The sequence below is a fragment of the Apodemus sylvaticus genome, chromosome 10 (genome assembly GCF_947179515.1).
Source record: "Apodemus sylvaticus chromosome 10, mApoSyl1.1, whole genome shotgun sequence".
In the NCBI taxonomy this organism is placed as follows: domain Eukaryota; kingdom Metazoa; phylum Chordata; class Mammalia; order Rodentia; family Muridae; genus Apodemus; species Apodemus sylvaticus.
Window position 1 is genome coordinate 46552649 of NC_067481.1, and position 14189 is coordinate 46566837.

The following is a 14189-nucleotide window of genomic DNA, read 5'->3' on the forward strand; positions in this document are numbered from 1 at the left end:
TTGCTCAGCAAGTCCTTCATCATGCTTGCTACCCAGTGGAACCTTAGGCAATACTAGGACAGGTCATCTCTCCCTATTCTATCTGAAAACTGACAAAAATCTTTATATAATGGTTATATGACCCTACTCAAACCACTGTGATTTGAATAGATTAAAATTCCATCTCTTACTTGGTCACTTCCAGACTCCACTTAAATTGGTAGACTGCACCAATATTTACAGTCCCTCAAAGTAACAATAATTTAAAATTTTCTGAAATCCCTAAAAATTTGGAAATTCCCTTTCCTTAGCACATAATTGTTTTAGGAGATGACCACCAGTCTCTATGGAAAAGATTTAATTTTCACATTGTCAGTATATAGTAGAGACAGTGTTGCAACAAGTGAGTGTTCCTAAAAGGGATCTGACTTTTCCGTATTTTCAGTTAAGAGAGGGAATAAGGACTGGAGAGATGACACAGCAGTTATGATCACCTCCTCTTACTGAGTACCTAGCTTTGATTCCCAACACCCACATGATAGCTTACAACCATCCGTAACTCCATTTCCAAGGGATCTCACACCCTTTTCTGATCTCCATGGGCACCAGACTTTCATTTGGTATACATACATGTAGGTAGAACACTCGTACACAAAATAAGTCTAAAGAAAAGAGACTGGATAAGAGGTTGTAATATTATTCTGGATAAAGAGTCATATTTCTGGCGCACACAAATAATGCTGATACAGGAACTCCTTCCTATTATTTGTATACCTATTTCCTCCAAATTCAACTATTCTCTGACAGTCATAAGAGCTAAGAAGAAAAGAAAACACAGCCCAAGAAGTAATTGAACTTAAAAGTCTCAGAAACCCCCTGAATGTTACATAATTCACAATGCTCCTCCTCAAGGTAATATATGCTGGGAAGAAGGAAGTCTCCGGTTGGCTGAACTGCCTATATTTCAGGAAACTCCAAGGATGCATGTTTTTTTGAGTCAACACTCATGGGGCAGTGGGATTTTCACTTTATAGATTCCTTTGAGTCATTTGTATGTAGTCCCTCACTCATACTTCTGAACAAAACCTTGGCAAACTTTTTGGTTCACTGATCCTAACCTGTGAAATCCGTTTCTGTGGTTTATTATTAGTGCCCCATCTGGGATGAATAGACATTTGTTCATGTCTCCCTCAAAAAAGTCACACATCACAGTTGGCACTTGAGCAAGGATATCAGGCACAAAGATGAGTTGGAGAGGAATGGCTGCATGGCCCCAGCAATAGGTGATGACACAAGCAACTGAGGCTTGTCTGTATGGGGGTAGAGTATCTTCAGTGTGGCCACTTTCCCCATGTGTTACAGGATGGTTTGCTCCTTGCTATAGTAATGGTATCATGCTCTCTACAGTGGATGATAGAACTCACAACCAGGCCAAGCCAGCTGAGAGTCTTTGTGGAGAATCCCAGGGAGGCCATCTTCCTCTACTTGACTCCTAGGGAAGGGATGTCTCTTTAATGAGTGAGGCCCATTGCATGAGAATGCATATGTCCCCAGAAACAACCAATGGACTAGAGAATATACTGCCCAAAAGTAATAAGATGAGATCATAAGCAGGCTGTGGCATCAATTGTGTAGCCATTGTTGTGGTTGAAAAAACATAATATTGGGGCTCAGCTATCTTCCTGGAAAGAACTTACCTACCTTAGGAGGAATTACAATGAGAAAAAGACATAAATGCTATTAGCTGTATTAGCTTCTGTTCTGCAACAAAAGTAGAACAATGTAAGGGTGAAATAGAGGTGATTATTTGCTAATTCCCACAGCTGGCTAGATGCAAAGGATAGAGAGAGCAAATTAGATCTTTGCTAAACAACCCTACCTAGGATCCACACTCTTTCAGTAAAAAGGAAGGAAATGAGAAAGAAGTGGCAGAAGATGTTTCTAAGGCTCAATCTTTAATACAGAGGAAGGGAAGTCCGTGATTCAGCATGCGGAGACAAAAACAATGACCCAGAATAAGAAACTAATAATACAAAGGGAATACTCAAGATCTGATCTATTTAGATGGGGAAAGATTTTTAAATGAGCAGTTAAAGAGTATGTTTAAGCAGAGAACTGAGCAAAATACCAATCTCTCTTTAAGACAAAGGCTCTCTAACCTAAGACAATATTATAGACACTTGCTGTTGCCAGGTGAAGTCCCCATAATTATCAGTTACTGGATAACAAAGGGAAAAATAGTTACTACTGAGAGAACTCAGCATGAGAGATATGTGATGCCTAGTTTACTGGACATGATAGCAAGGATCTTGGGACTGGTGCGGGCCTTTGGTGACTTTATTGAGTGCCAGATCTTTATGAGGTAGAGGAAGTTGTGGGAGATCTGAATGAATTTAACCAGCTATAAACTGAGTGTGTAAAGCACAAAAGCAATAAAAAATGGGATTTAGAGGAGGGTAAAAAGCATCCACAAGGATATGTTCAGGCCCCTTAAAGTCAAATTTGTGTCAAGCTGAAGCTTCTAGGGAAAAAATTAATAGTAAGAAATTAATAGTAAGAAATAGTAAAAAAAATAATAGTAAGAAAAAATAAATAGTAATTAATGCTTGCTGGTGAGCTCTTGGAAGACCTTAAAGCCTAAGCAATAACTTATGGAAAAATAATTAAGCTTATTCTTGGGGTGGAGAGTTGTTGCTCCAGAATATGTGGTGTAAAGTACAGTTGGGGTGGATATTGTTTTTCCAGCCTTGGATCCTTTTGGTATCCAGGTGTGGCTAATGGGAAATCGAGGGCCATGGTCAGCATGAAGCCTCTCAGAACCAGGGAGTCAGCTCAAATATCAGGCATAGAAAGCTATAGCACAGACAAGCTCTTTGTCTGTGCCAGACCTGAACAGCATAAATTGGTCCTGTCAAGACTGTTGGGGATAAAGAGATACACAGCATCCCAAGATCCAGAGGTTAGAAGAATCTTGGAAAATGGTTATGAATAATGAAGGACTAAATCTCCCATCCATGCTAGCATCTCCCATCCATGTTGTTTGTTCTAGTTTATTTCCTCTTGTGATAAATACCACGACCAATAGCAACTTGGTTAGGAAAGGGTTTATTTACTTGGCTTAAACATCTTCATCTCAGTCCTTTATTAAGGGAAGACAGGTCAAGAACTAAAGCAGAAGCCATAGAAGAGTGCTGCTTATTGGCTTGTTCCTTGTGATTTGCTCAATCTGATTTTTTATAGCACCCAGAACCACCATCCCAGAAGTGGCAACACTCACAGTGAGCTGGGCCTTCCCACATCAATCATCAATCAAGAATATGTACCACAGGCCAATCTGGTGAGGGCATTTTCTCAATTGAGTTTCCTTCTTCCAAAATGACTCTAGCTTGTGTCAAGTTGACATAAAACTAGCCAGCACAACTTGAAATCTTTTCTTTGTTCTGTCATCAGTATGCTATCTAGGTTGATGTTTTGTTCATGTCTTCCCAGGAAAAGTCACACAACATCTTAGTAAAGGTGTGACCCCTGAATCCTCTTTCTGACATACAGAGTTGAGGGAGGGAGATGTACAGGTCATATTCAATAAATCTATTTTGACATACCTATGCTCCTAAGCCTTTGGACTTTCTCTACATTATACAAGGGAGATTCCTTTTTCTCAACTTAGACATAGGCTACTGTGGACTCCAAATTTCAGTGAACTAACCACAATGGTTAGTTTCTCTTCTAGATGCCTATATCAACACATTAAATCTATTGTCTACTATAGCTCATTATTGAACTCATATCAATGTCTGTCAAATCCAGCATTATACTGTCTTCCTTGCTTTAACTCCTTTTGATATGGTCCCATACAAACTCTCTGGGTTCTGCAAATATATAAGCAAATAGAAAAATTATTTTTCTGTCAAGACTATCATCTCCTAGTGTCATTCTGCATTTGCTCTGATGGAGCAGCTTAAAACCCACTTTAGTTACGTATTTCCTAGCATGGAAGACTTGGTGGTTAGGGTAGGTCTCAAGGAAAATTGACTTATTGCAAGGCAGATTGAGATTGTTACAATGTTGTTAGTTTCAGCAATGTCTAGTATCACACTTAAGACAAAATGTTTTCAATTGGCAAAAGGATTTCAAGCTTAACCAGGGGCTTTGGATTCTTTCTTCAATTACTCTAATGTCCTCATTCTAAATTCAGGGTCCTTTACAGTCAGTGCTATATATCTTAGCTGTCAAATCAATTAACATTATAATCTGTAACCCATAAAATTAAAATTTATGTCAAGTTTTATCAATATAATTATTGTTATTTTATCAGTGTTGATTCTATTGTTAGTTTACCAGTGTTGGTTCTGTGTCTACTAGAAATAAAATATTTTGCAGCTCGCATGGAAGCTGTCTGATAATATTCTGACTTCTGAAATTGATGTTGTCTTAATATTATCATTCCTCCTTTCCTTTGATTCAAAGATTGCATCATAGTATAATTACCCATTTCACTTATTTTAATGTCTTTATATTTAAAATATACATATATTTAATTTTTGCATTGATTTATTTGGGTGGGAAATGTGGGAGTGGGTGGGCAGGTACTTGCATTCTACGATATGCATTTGTAAATCAGAGGGCAACTGGGAGGAGTTAGTTCTCTCCTTCTACCATGTGGGTTTAGGTATTGAACTTGGGTCTTTAGGTTTGTCAACAAGTAGCTTTACCCACTGAGCCATCTTGCCATCCCTGAAGAATATTTTTATAAAAAGATTATTTTAAATCCCTTCTATATGTTTATCTTGATCTCAATTTCTATCTCTTTCTGACAGAATCTTCCCATGTTGCCCTGTCTAGCCTCAAATACCTGTGTTTAAAGGATCCTCTTGTCTCAGCCTCCTCTTGAATACCCTGCTGTTGTCCTGTGTCCTAGAGATATTGAAGCATTGGTTATGGAGGACCAAAGCTTCATGCACTAAAGCAGTTCTGGAGTAGTTGTTGGCTGGGCCAACTCAAATCCCTGGATCTGAATCTGGGTTGTAGCTGTGTTGGTCAGCCCACCAGCCCTCTGGTGCTTACATTGGGGCCAATTCTTCAGCACTGCCCTGACAAGAGATAGGGTCAACTCTCTCATCTACCTCAACAGCAGATGCCATGATAATTTTGTTCTGTTCTGTTTTATTTTGTCTTATTTTGTTTTGTTTTTCAGCTTATGTTGTTTCTGATGGAACATTAGTCAGCCTTACTATAAGTTTCTTATTTCTTTGCCTATCTTCAAGATTCTTTTTGATGTTTGTATTTTGTCCTATCTATCTATCTATCTATCTATCTATCTATCTATCTATCTATCTATCTATCTATCTATCTGTCTGTCTGTCTGTCTGTCTGTCTGTCTATCCATCCATCCATCTATATCTATACCTATACCTATACCTATACCTATACCTATCTATACCTATATCTCTATCTCTATCTCTATCTCTATCTCTATCTCTATCTCTATCTCTATCTCTATCTCTATCTCTATCTCTATATCTATATCTATATGTATGTACTAAAGCAGAAGCAGGATATCACTATTTAGTCCTGGATGTTCTGTAATGATCAGTCTGTCACTGTGTTGATCAGGCTGGCCTCCAAATCATAGAGATCTGCCTACTTCTGCCTCTTGAGTGCTAGGATTAAAGATATACACCACCATACCTGGCAAGAGCCAGTTTCTTTATTTGTGCCTAGATATGATTTTCTTTGTACTTATCAATCTTATATTTTCTAAAGCTTCTTGAATCTGTGATATATCATAATTCATAAACATTGGAAAATTATCAGCAAGTTTATTCTTCAGATTTCTTCTACCTTACTCTCATTTTCTGGAATTCTAATTCCATATAAATCAAACCATTTAGTATTATCCTACAGCTATTGAATTCTCTGTTTTTTTTTCTCACTCCCCTTAGAGATGGATAAGTTGAATTGACTTGCTTTTGTTGACACTGATTCTTCTGCTGAATCCATGTTAGTAATAAACCCATCAAAGGAATTTCTCATATCTGATATTATGACTTATTATTTGTTCTTCTCTTATACACTACATCAAAATCAGTTTCCCCTCACTCCACTCCACCCCATTTCCCACAACTACTCAGGTCCATCCCTCATCCATTTTCCTTCAGAAAAGAGCAGGCCTCTCAGTGATATCAGACAAACACCATATAACACGGTACAATCTCAGTTTGGCTTTTCTTTATGGTTTTCATGTCTTTGCTCTAAACACTTAACTATGAATCCTCTCTCTCTTTTCCATTATGTTTGTCCTAATTAGCTTCAACTATCAACTTGACAGAGTCTAGAATCATGAGAAGAAATATCTACTGAAGGATTGTCTAAATCAGAGTTGGCCTGTGGCCACATCTGTGAGAGACTGTCTTGATTAATGATGAGTGTGATGGGTCCCAACCCACAGTGGGCAGCAGCATCCCTCAGCTCGCTGAGTATAATAATCCAGTGAGCAAATGAGAGATCGATCCAGTGAGCATTATGTTTCCATGGCTTCTCCTTGAGTTCATGTCTTCATTTCCCATGATGATGGCTAAGTTGCTTTTAGTCAGAGTGTTTTAACATAGCAACAGAAAAGAAAACTTGGCTTCTCACTTGTAATTATTTTATCAATTATAGTAATGTTAGGATTAGTAATTGTATTATATAATTGTAATCATCTATTTAAAATATGTAATTGGTTTATCTATTAACCATAACTATAAACCATAGTAATTTAAAGTCTTAAATATTCTGATATTTTAGCTCTCTATCAGGTTCTAATGAATACTTTATATTTGAAAATATTTATTCTCTTCCTTTTTAATGACTCTCTTACTTTTGTTAGAATGTTATACATTGTATGTAAAAAAATAGTAGGAGATAAACAGCCTTACCATGAGAAGTGGGACTATATTTTCAGGATATTAATGTGTAGTATTTTCTTAGTCTAGACAGCAAAGCCTAAGTTTAATTGTTATAGTTATCTTTGGTCCACCACACATTTCTAACCAAAGAGTTTTTCCTTCATTCTCAAATTCAACACAAGCACTTCTGTGATGAGTTGAGGTTTTTTTCTTCTCAGACAATTCTCCAGCAGACACCAACTGGAGGATTCAGTTCAGTCCTGACACTAGCCTCTCATATCTCACAGATCGAGGATTTAGCCCTTCAAGACCACCTACTCTTCACTCCATTATAACTAGTATACTTAAACTGTCTGCAAACCAGACTTCCTGTTCCTACCAGTCCCATCTTTTATATGATTAATTTGCTTCTACAACTCATAGAGATAATTACATTTAATAGTTTAATATAAATGATACTCAAAGGGACAGATGAATAGGCAGACAAAGACATGATTAAGGCAAGGCATGTTCTGTAACCCAGTTCTTCAAACTCTTGTATGACTTTCCATGGGAGCTTAATTATGAAGCTGTCATTGATTTTACCATTGACCATTAGCATCAGCTCAACCTTTCCTTCTTCTTCTCTACCTGACATTAGAGGTGCAACTAAAAGTTCCAACCTATTAATAACAAAGTAGGCTCATTTAGCACAATCATCCCCTATCCTAAGGTAACCCAAGAGCCCAGCAAATCACCTCACTAGTAAGTCACCTCATAATGAAAGATGCCCCCATCCCCAAGAAAGAACCAGATGTTCCAATCATCAGGAAACTCCAAGGGTCTTAGGAGGTCTGTGCAGGAAATACATATATTTTATATATGTACATATATGTGTATATATATATATATATATATGCTATATGTGACTTTGTATATAGTCAATACAGTATACATTTTGCTCAGTGTAGTAATTCAACAAATTATTAAAAAATATTTAGAGAGCATGGTCCCAACTTTTAGAGCATTTTACATTAATGCTATCACTTCAACTTTCACAAATAAGTTTCTACTTGCTAGGCACTGTCTCAACAATTTAATTTTCTACTCATCCACTTATTTTTTCAGTAACTCTATAGATTACTGTAACTAAATAATAGTTGAATTAGTGTTGCAAGGACTAGTTTCAAGATACTGTCTGCAATTCTGACCTACCAATTTACATGTGACTTTGGGCAAATTAATCAAAATCTGTTTTGATACATTTTAAAATACAAGCCTGCTAGAAAGATTGCATGCTAACAATGTCTAGTGGAGCAAGGGGTAGTGTAATATTTAAGATGCAAGATACACATTCATTTTTTTCTACTCTTTTACAGTACAGTCTAAAGTCAATGTTGCTGGCAGAATTGACTTTTTAAAACAATAATTTGTTAACATGTATTTCTGTTTTAAAAGTACAGAATAAAGTCCAAATGCCTCGATTTACTATGATCCTTTACATTTTGGCTGTAAATACTATATTCTTAATGGCTTATTTTTGTTTATAAGTATTTTGCCCATAAGTATGTATGTGCACCATTTTCATATCTCATGTCCCAACAGGTTAGAAGAAAGAGTCAGATCCCCTGGCTCTGACTCTCTCCTAACTATCAGAAGTTACAGATAGTTAGGAGCCACCATATAGCTACTAGGGACTAAACCCAGGTCTACTGCAAGAACAACCAATGCTCTTAATTGCTGAGCCATCCCTTCAACCCACGACTCCAGCTACTTTTTATTAAAAATATTGTTTATTTTTATTTATATGAGTCCGGTACTTTTTAAGCCTCGTCTTCTTTACTCTTGAATTTATGTTTCTTCTGCTACAAATACCCTCCCCTCTCCTTTGTACACTTTTTTAAGAACTTGTCCTTTAAAATCAATCTTTGAATTCTGTGTCTTTGCCACAAGAAAAATACCTACTTCTCCTAATGTGCTGTGTTCACCTCCACCTTTATGCTTTGCAGATTGAATTGAACTCTTATCCCCTCACTAAACTGGAGACTCACTTATCATTTTAAACCCCAAGAATTACTTGCAGAGCAGAAGGTTCTCAGTGTAGCTTGTTGAGTTGATTTTTCTGAGCACTTCTAAACAAAATAGATTTTAAGAAGAAATAAAAGAAACTTCTCATCAGTTTCAGGAGATAAACAACTATAAGCAAGCACAAAATTCTGTTTTCTATTATTTATGAGTTATTCTTAAAAGCGTTAAGGCAGCTTGTTTAATGTTGTAATCTATTCTCTCCAGTGGCAGTACTTTTAGTTTATTCCATTGGAATTCATGTTATGTTGATAAAAGGAAAATGAATACTCCAGAGTATAATACACATATTATATAAAATCATAGAGTACCTAGATTGTCACTTCTCTGGAGGCAGAGACCACATGCATATAATTTCTTTTTGAGACAAGATCTCACAACGTAGCCCCTGCTGGCCTGGCATTGGTGATCCTCTCGTTTCTGCCTCTTGAGTACAGGGGTGCAGAGGTCACCAAGGGGTCATCCTAGTCCACCACCACACCCAGCAAGAATTCACTTTTTGCACAGCACCTCGCCCATATGTAATCAAACTATGACACGATATTTGGCACAGCAATGATTTTATAATTTGTCACTGGAAATGCAATCATTTTCAGTGAAGTGGAAGTCATTTTAGTTCCTCTTTTTAATCATTTATTAAATGAATAAATAAACCAGATAAATCATATTCCTCAAAGAACTCTCTCCTCACCAAGAGTTTAAAAAGTTTTTTAGGTAGTTTATTACACTCTAATTTATATTTCTCACGTTAATTAGGGAGACATCGAAGTTCTTCTATGCCTTACCTTAATTACTATTCTGTAAAAAAATTAATGGAGAAGTTGGGGGATGGCACAACATGGCTCTAATCCCAGCACTTGGGAGGCTGAGGCAGGAGGATCAAATGTTAGAAGTCTGCCTGTGCTGCATAGTAAGACCTTGTCTCAAAAAAATAATGTTAATGAAGGTGACAATGTTTAAAGAATCAGTTGCATTATTATTATTATTATTATTTCAGATGATAGTGATGGTGACTGTGATTATGGTTTTGTCCCCTGGCTTTGGTCAGTAACAGTAATAACAGCTGTGCCACTGGACAGTTCAGCAGTTGAGAATGTATGAGCATTCGGTAGAATGCCAGGGTGTGGTGGGGGTGGGAGATGACGGAGATTGTCATCATTCAGAGTATTTCTGATGCTTGTTAATATTTTCTTTCTCTCTTTTGGTTGTTAATATTGTAAGGTTTACTTCTCAGTATCATTTGTTGGCTTTTTTTTTTTAGTAGTCAAATGAGTGAATCAACATCTCAAGATCAGTTCAAGCCTGATCAGGTTCCTGTCCTATGCTTGTTCCTAGCCATTTATGAGAGGGTTTGAAACTCATTTCTTCAGAAGACTAAGACTTATGAACACTTAATGCAACACTTAATATTTCTTTTTCCTTAAAATATTGTATAGCAAGCTTTAATAGAAATTTGGGGTTTGAAAATGTAGGGTACAAAATAACAATCAGATGGATCATAATGACCTGCTTCTAGTTGGCTGTGCTTCTTAATTATAATGTTGTTTGGGTATTATTATTGTTTTGTATTATTTGAGACAATGTTTTGCTATGTATCCCAGGATGGCTTAGAACTTAGCTTGATCCAACTGTCTGAACTCTCAAGTGCTAGGATGATAGGCATATACTGCCCTACCCAGCTAACAAGTCTTTATAACTATTCAAATTTTTAAATACAGCTATTTTCTATCATTTTACTTAGGATTAAATTTACTCACGTGAGTTATATTAAAATACACTTATATATTATATGTTCTACAATATATAGTTATAAACATATGTAATATAATTATATTAAAAATATAAAATATTTAATATATCAGAACATACAGTATTAGGTGGGTCCCTAGCCCCTTCTTGATAACATTTATGGATGCTGTTCTGATTTCAGGACAATGGAAAGGAAGACAAGGAACAGCAGCAGGACTCCTCAAAGGACAGAAAGGACAGAAAGGACAAAAAGGATGAAAAGGACAAAAAGGAGGAAAAGGAGGAAAAGGACTTAAAGGACAAAAAGGAGGAAAAGGACAAAAAGGAGGAAAAGGACAAAAAGGAGGAAAAGGACAAAAAGGAGGAAAAGGACAAAAAGGAGGAAAAGGACAAAAAGGAGGAAAAGGACAAAAAGGAGGAAAAGGACAAAAAGGAGGAAAAGGATGAAGAAGACGAAAAGGATGAAGAGGACGGAAAGGAGGTAGAGTCCCCCGGTCCCCCCTGACCCCCACCCCCATCACTGTAATGAGATAGCAGTAAGACTGAGTAAGCTGGCTGCATTAGCTTCCTTATGAAGAAGGGAAAGTGTGGATGGTCAAAATGAACCAGCAAGTGCAAAGTGCCAATTCAGGTTGATTATTAAGCAGCGGATGGTTTTTCAGTTACAGGAAGCTTGCACAGGCAGGTAAATTACCTGTGAAGAAATTGTGTTATGAATTACAGCAAACAACCCTGGTTGCTCTCTAACATCAGAGTAGCTGCTCCCCTTATAAATGCAAGGAGCCTTTAGAGTGACTTCCTTATCATACTAAAAATATAATCCCCACCATTAATCACTTAGCTCTGTGCTTAAAAATGCAAGGTTACAAGACTAAGAATACTTTTCTAAAAGGAGGCACCTGAGATTAGTTACAGGGATTCACACTAAGTTGACTAACACTTTTTTTTTTAAAAGATCCTATTATTATATAAGGAGCAAAAATATTAAATCCCACAATGCCACCATAATTCATAAAGTTAATCTTTAATTTATTTTAACTCAGGTGAAGAAGATGATTCTAGCACATTTTGGAAGGTGGCATTTTTAAAGGTCAAATATAACTATGAGATGGCCTAAATTATGTTCATAGAAAGTATTGTATACTTAGGGAATCAGTGTACAACTGGAATGGTATCTCTAGCTTATCATTTCAATGGCAATAATTAGATATGTTTAGTTAATAGATTTGATAATGTGAATGCAGGAAACTGACATGTGGTTTAGCTCCTAGAAGAAGTACAAAGGAATGTTTAGTAACTCTCCTTTAATTGAATAAAGCCAATACAGCTTTAAGGAAAAGCAATTCATTTTGAAACTGTGTTTCTTTTCTCCTCTCATAGGCATCAACAAATCCAAGCACTGTTGCATCAGACATTAGCAACCAAGTGACAGAAAATGCAAAGGCTGATGGGAAAGTCCAAGGTACAGAAGCAGCCTTTCTCCTGATACAGCTGAACCTTACAACAGGAAGGCGTTCTTCAAGATGTTTTTATTTATTAATCATTTTATTTGTTTACATTTCAAATGTTATCCCCCTTCCTAGTCTCCCCTTCATGACCCCTCCTACTTACCCCTTCCCCCTCCCCTTTGCCTCTAAGAGGGTGCTCCCTACCCACTCCTCCCTCACCCCTCTACCACTCCCCTTCTCTGGGGCCTCAAGCTTCCACAGGACCAAGTACCTCCCCTCCCACTGATGCCAGATGAGTCAGTCCACGGCTACAGAAAAAAAAGATCCTTAGAGGATCTTGTAGATCTAATTTAAGTAGTAGGCAAAGATGATTTCCTCACCCTCTACAAATACTTTTGAGGCAACTTCATGACTATTTTGTGCTAATTAATTAAAGAGAAATTTTAACTAAGATCTAAAAAGGTTTCTATTAGGCAACCTATTTAGCATAGAAAATGAAAAAATCTATGATATGGTTTGCTTATTGTTTTTGATCTTGTTTATGTTTGATGATACATTTATTCTTCATAACCCAAAGCCACCCATAGCCCTATCCTTTACCAAAATTTCACACAATTATGCAGATTGAAAATTTACAGGATCAAAAAAGGCAGTGAAGTATACAAGACATCCATTTCTACTATAGTCATTTCTACATCCATATACTTAGTGAAATTCTGTACCAATAGAAATATTTTACAATATTTATTTCATTATAAATTCCTCAATTCCAATTCCACCCAAACACTTGGATATTTAAGTGTGTTTAGCTGGTTTAGCTTGGATTAAAATAATAATTATAAAAGCAATTTTAAACTGTAAAATTCTGTAGGTGACAGTCAGAACTTCTAAATGCTTTTCTGAATTGTTTTTTATTTAGATGAATTAGGAGAAATTATTTGTTCTTTTAATATACATTATAATGTATACCCTTTAAGAATTGAAACTTTCCAATCTTCAGTTTTTCTATTTTATATTTGCTTTTATTTATGTGCATTTACATTATTTAGTTATGTCACTGTGTATAGGTGCACATGCAAGCAGGTACCAAGAAGGTGTTGGATCTTCTGCAGCTGGAGGTGCAGGCGGCTGTGAGCCTCCCAAAATGGTGGGAACTGAATCTGGTCCTCTGCAGGAGCAGCAAGCTTTAGTCACCACTGACCACTTTATCCAGTCCCTGTTTCTCTCTCGTTTTTTTTTTTTTTAATTACCTATAATGTGGTTTTTATTTAATAATACATGTATCCTGGGAGCAACACTGTCTACCCATGCAGGGCAATTTCATTCAAACAAAATTCTTTTTTAAAGTTATATTTTGAAATTAGCTTGTTAACAGGCAGATTTTCATAAGGCTTTTTCACACCTCCTTGGTTTTGATTAATTCACTTATTAATCACTCTTCTTCTCCATTCCCATGGCCTCATCTGTTCTTAATCCTTTAATTCTCAATATTCTTTCTTCTTTTTTATTAAAAATTTTAATTAATGTAATTTTAAACAATATATTTTGATCATACTTTCCTTCCACAGATTCTACCCACCCACACAACCCACACAACTTTATGTTCTCTCTCTCTCAAAAAAAAAAACCCAAAAGGCAAAACAACAAAAAAGAACCAAAACCAAAACAACACGCACGCACACACACACACACACACACACACACACACACACAATGAAAATCAAAATAAACAAAAGACCAACAAAAAAATGCCAAACAAAACGTCCACCAAAATACCATCAAGTTCATGTTGTGTTGGCATCTGTTCCTGTGCATGGGGCTGCCCTGCAATGTGGGAGCTGTGCCCAGTGACTGTCCTCTGGAGGAAACCAACTTCCTCTTTGCAGTTAGCTTCTTCTTTACGGGTGGGGCCCCATGTCCACCTCCCCCTCTCAATATTGCAACCTCGTTTGGCATGAACCCATGCAGGCCCTGTGCATGCTGCTACCGCCTCTGTGAGTTTACATAGGCGTCAGTCAGCCCCTTTGAGTCTGGAAGACACTATTTCCTTGGAGACAGCCAT

At 36.8% G+C, this 14189-nt stretch overlaps 1 protein-coding gene across 1 annotated transcript; it reads left to right on the forward strand.

Moving 5' to 3' along the window:
- The first annotated feature begins 2773 nt into the window (after positions 1–2773).
- Positions 2774–13051, forward strand: LOC127694373 (myb-like protein X). The gene is made up of 4 exons (XM_052195929.1): positions 2774–2938; positions 3167–3316; positions 10861–11160; positions 12060–13051. Exons 1-4 carry the CDS (start codon positions 2774–2776, stop codon positions 12411–12413), a joined length of 969 nt encoding a protein of 322 aa, XP_052051889.1. The 3' UTR covers positions 12414–13051.
- Positions 13052–14189: the final 1138 nt, after the last annotated feature.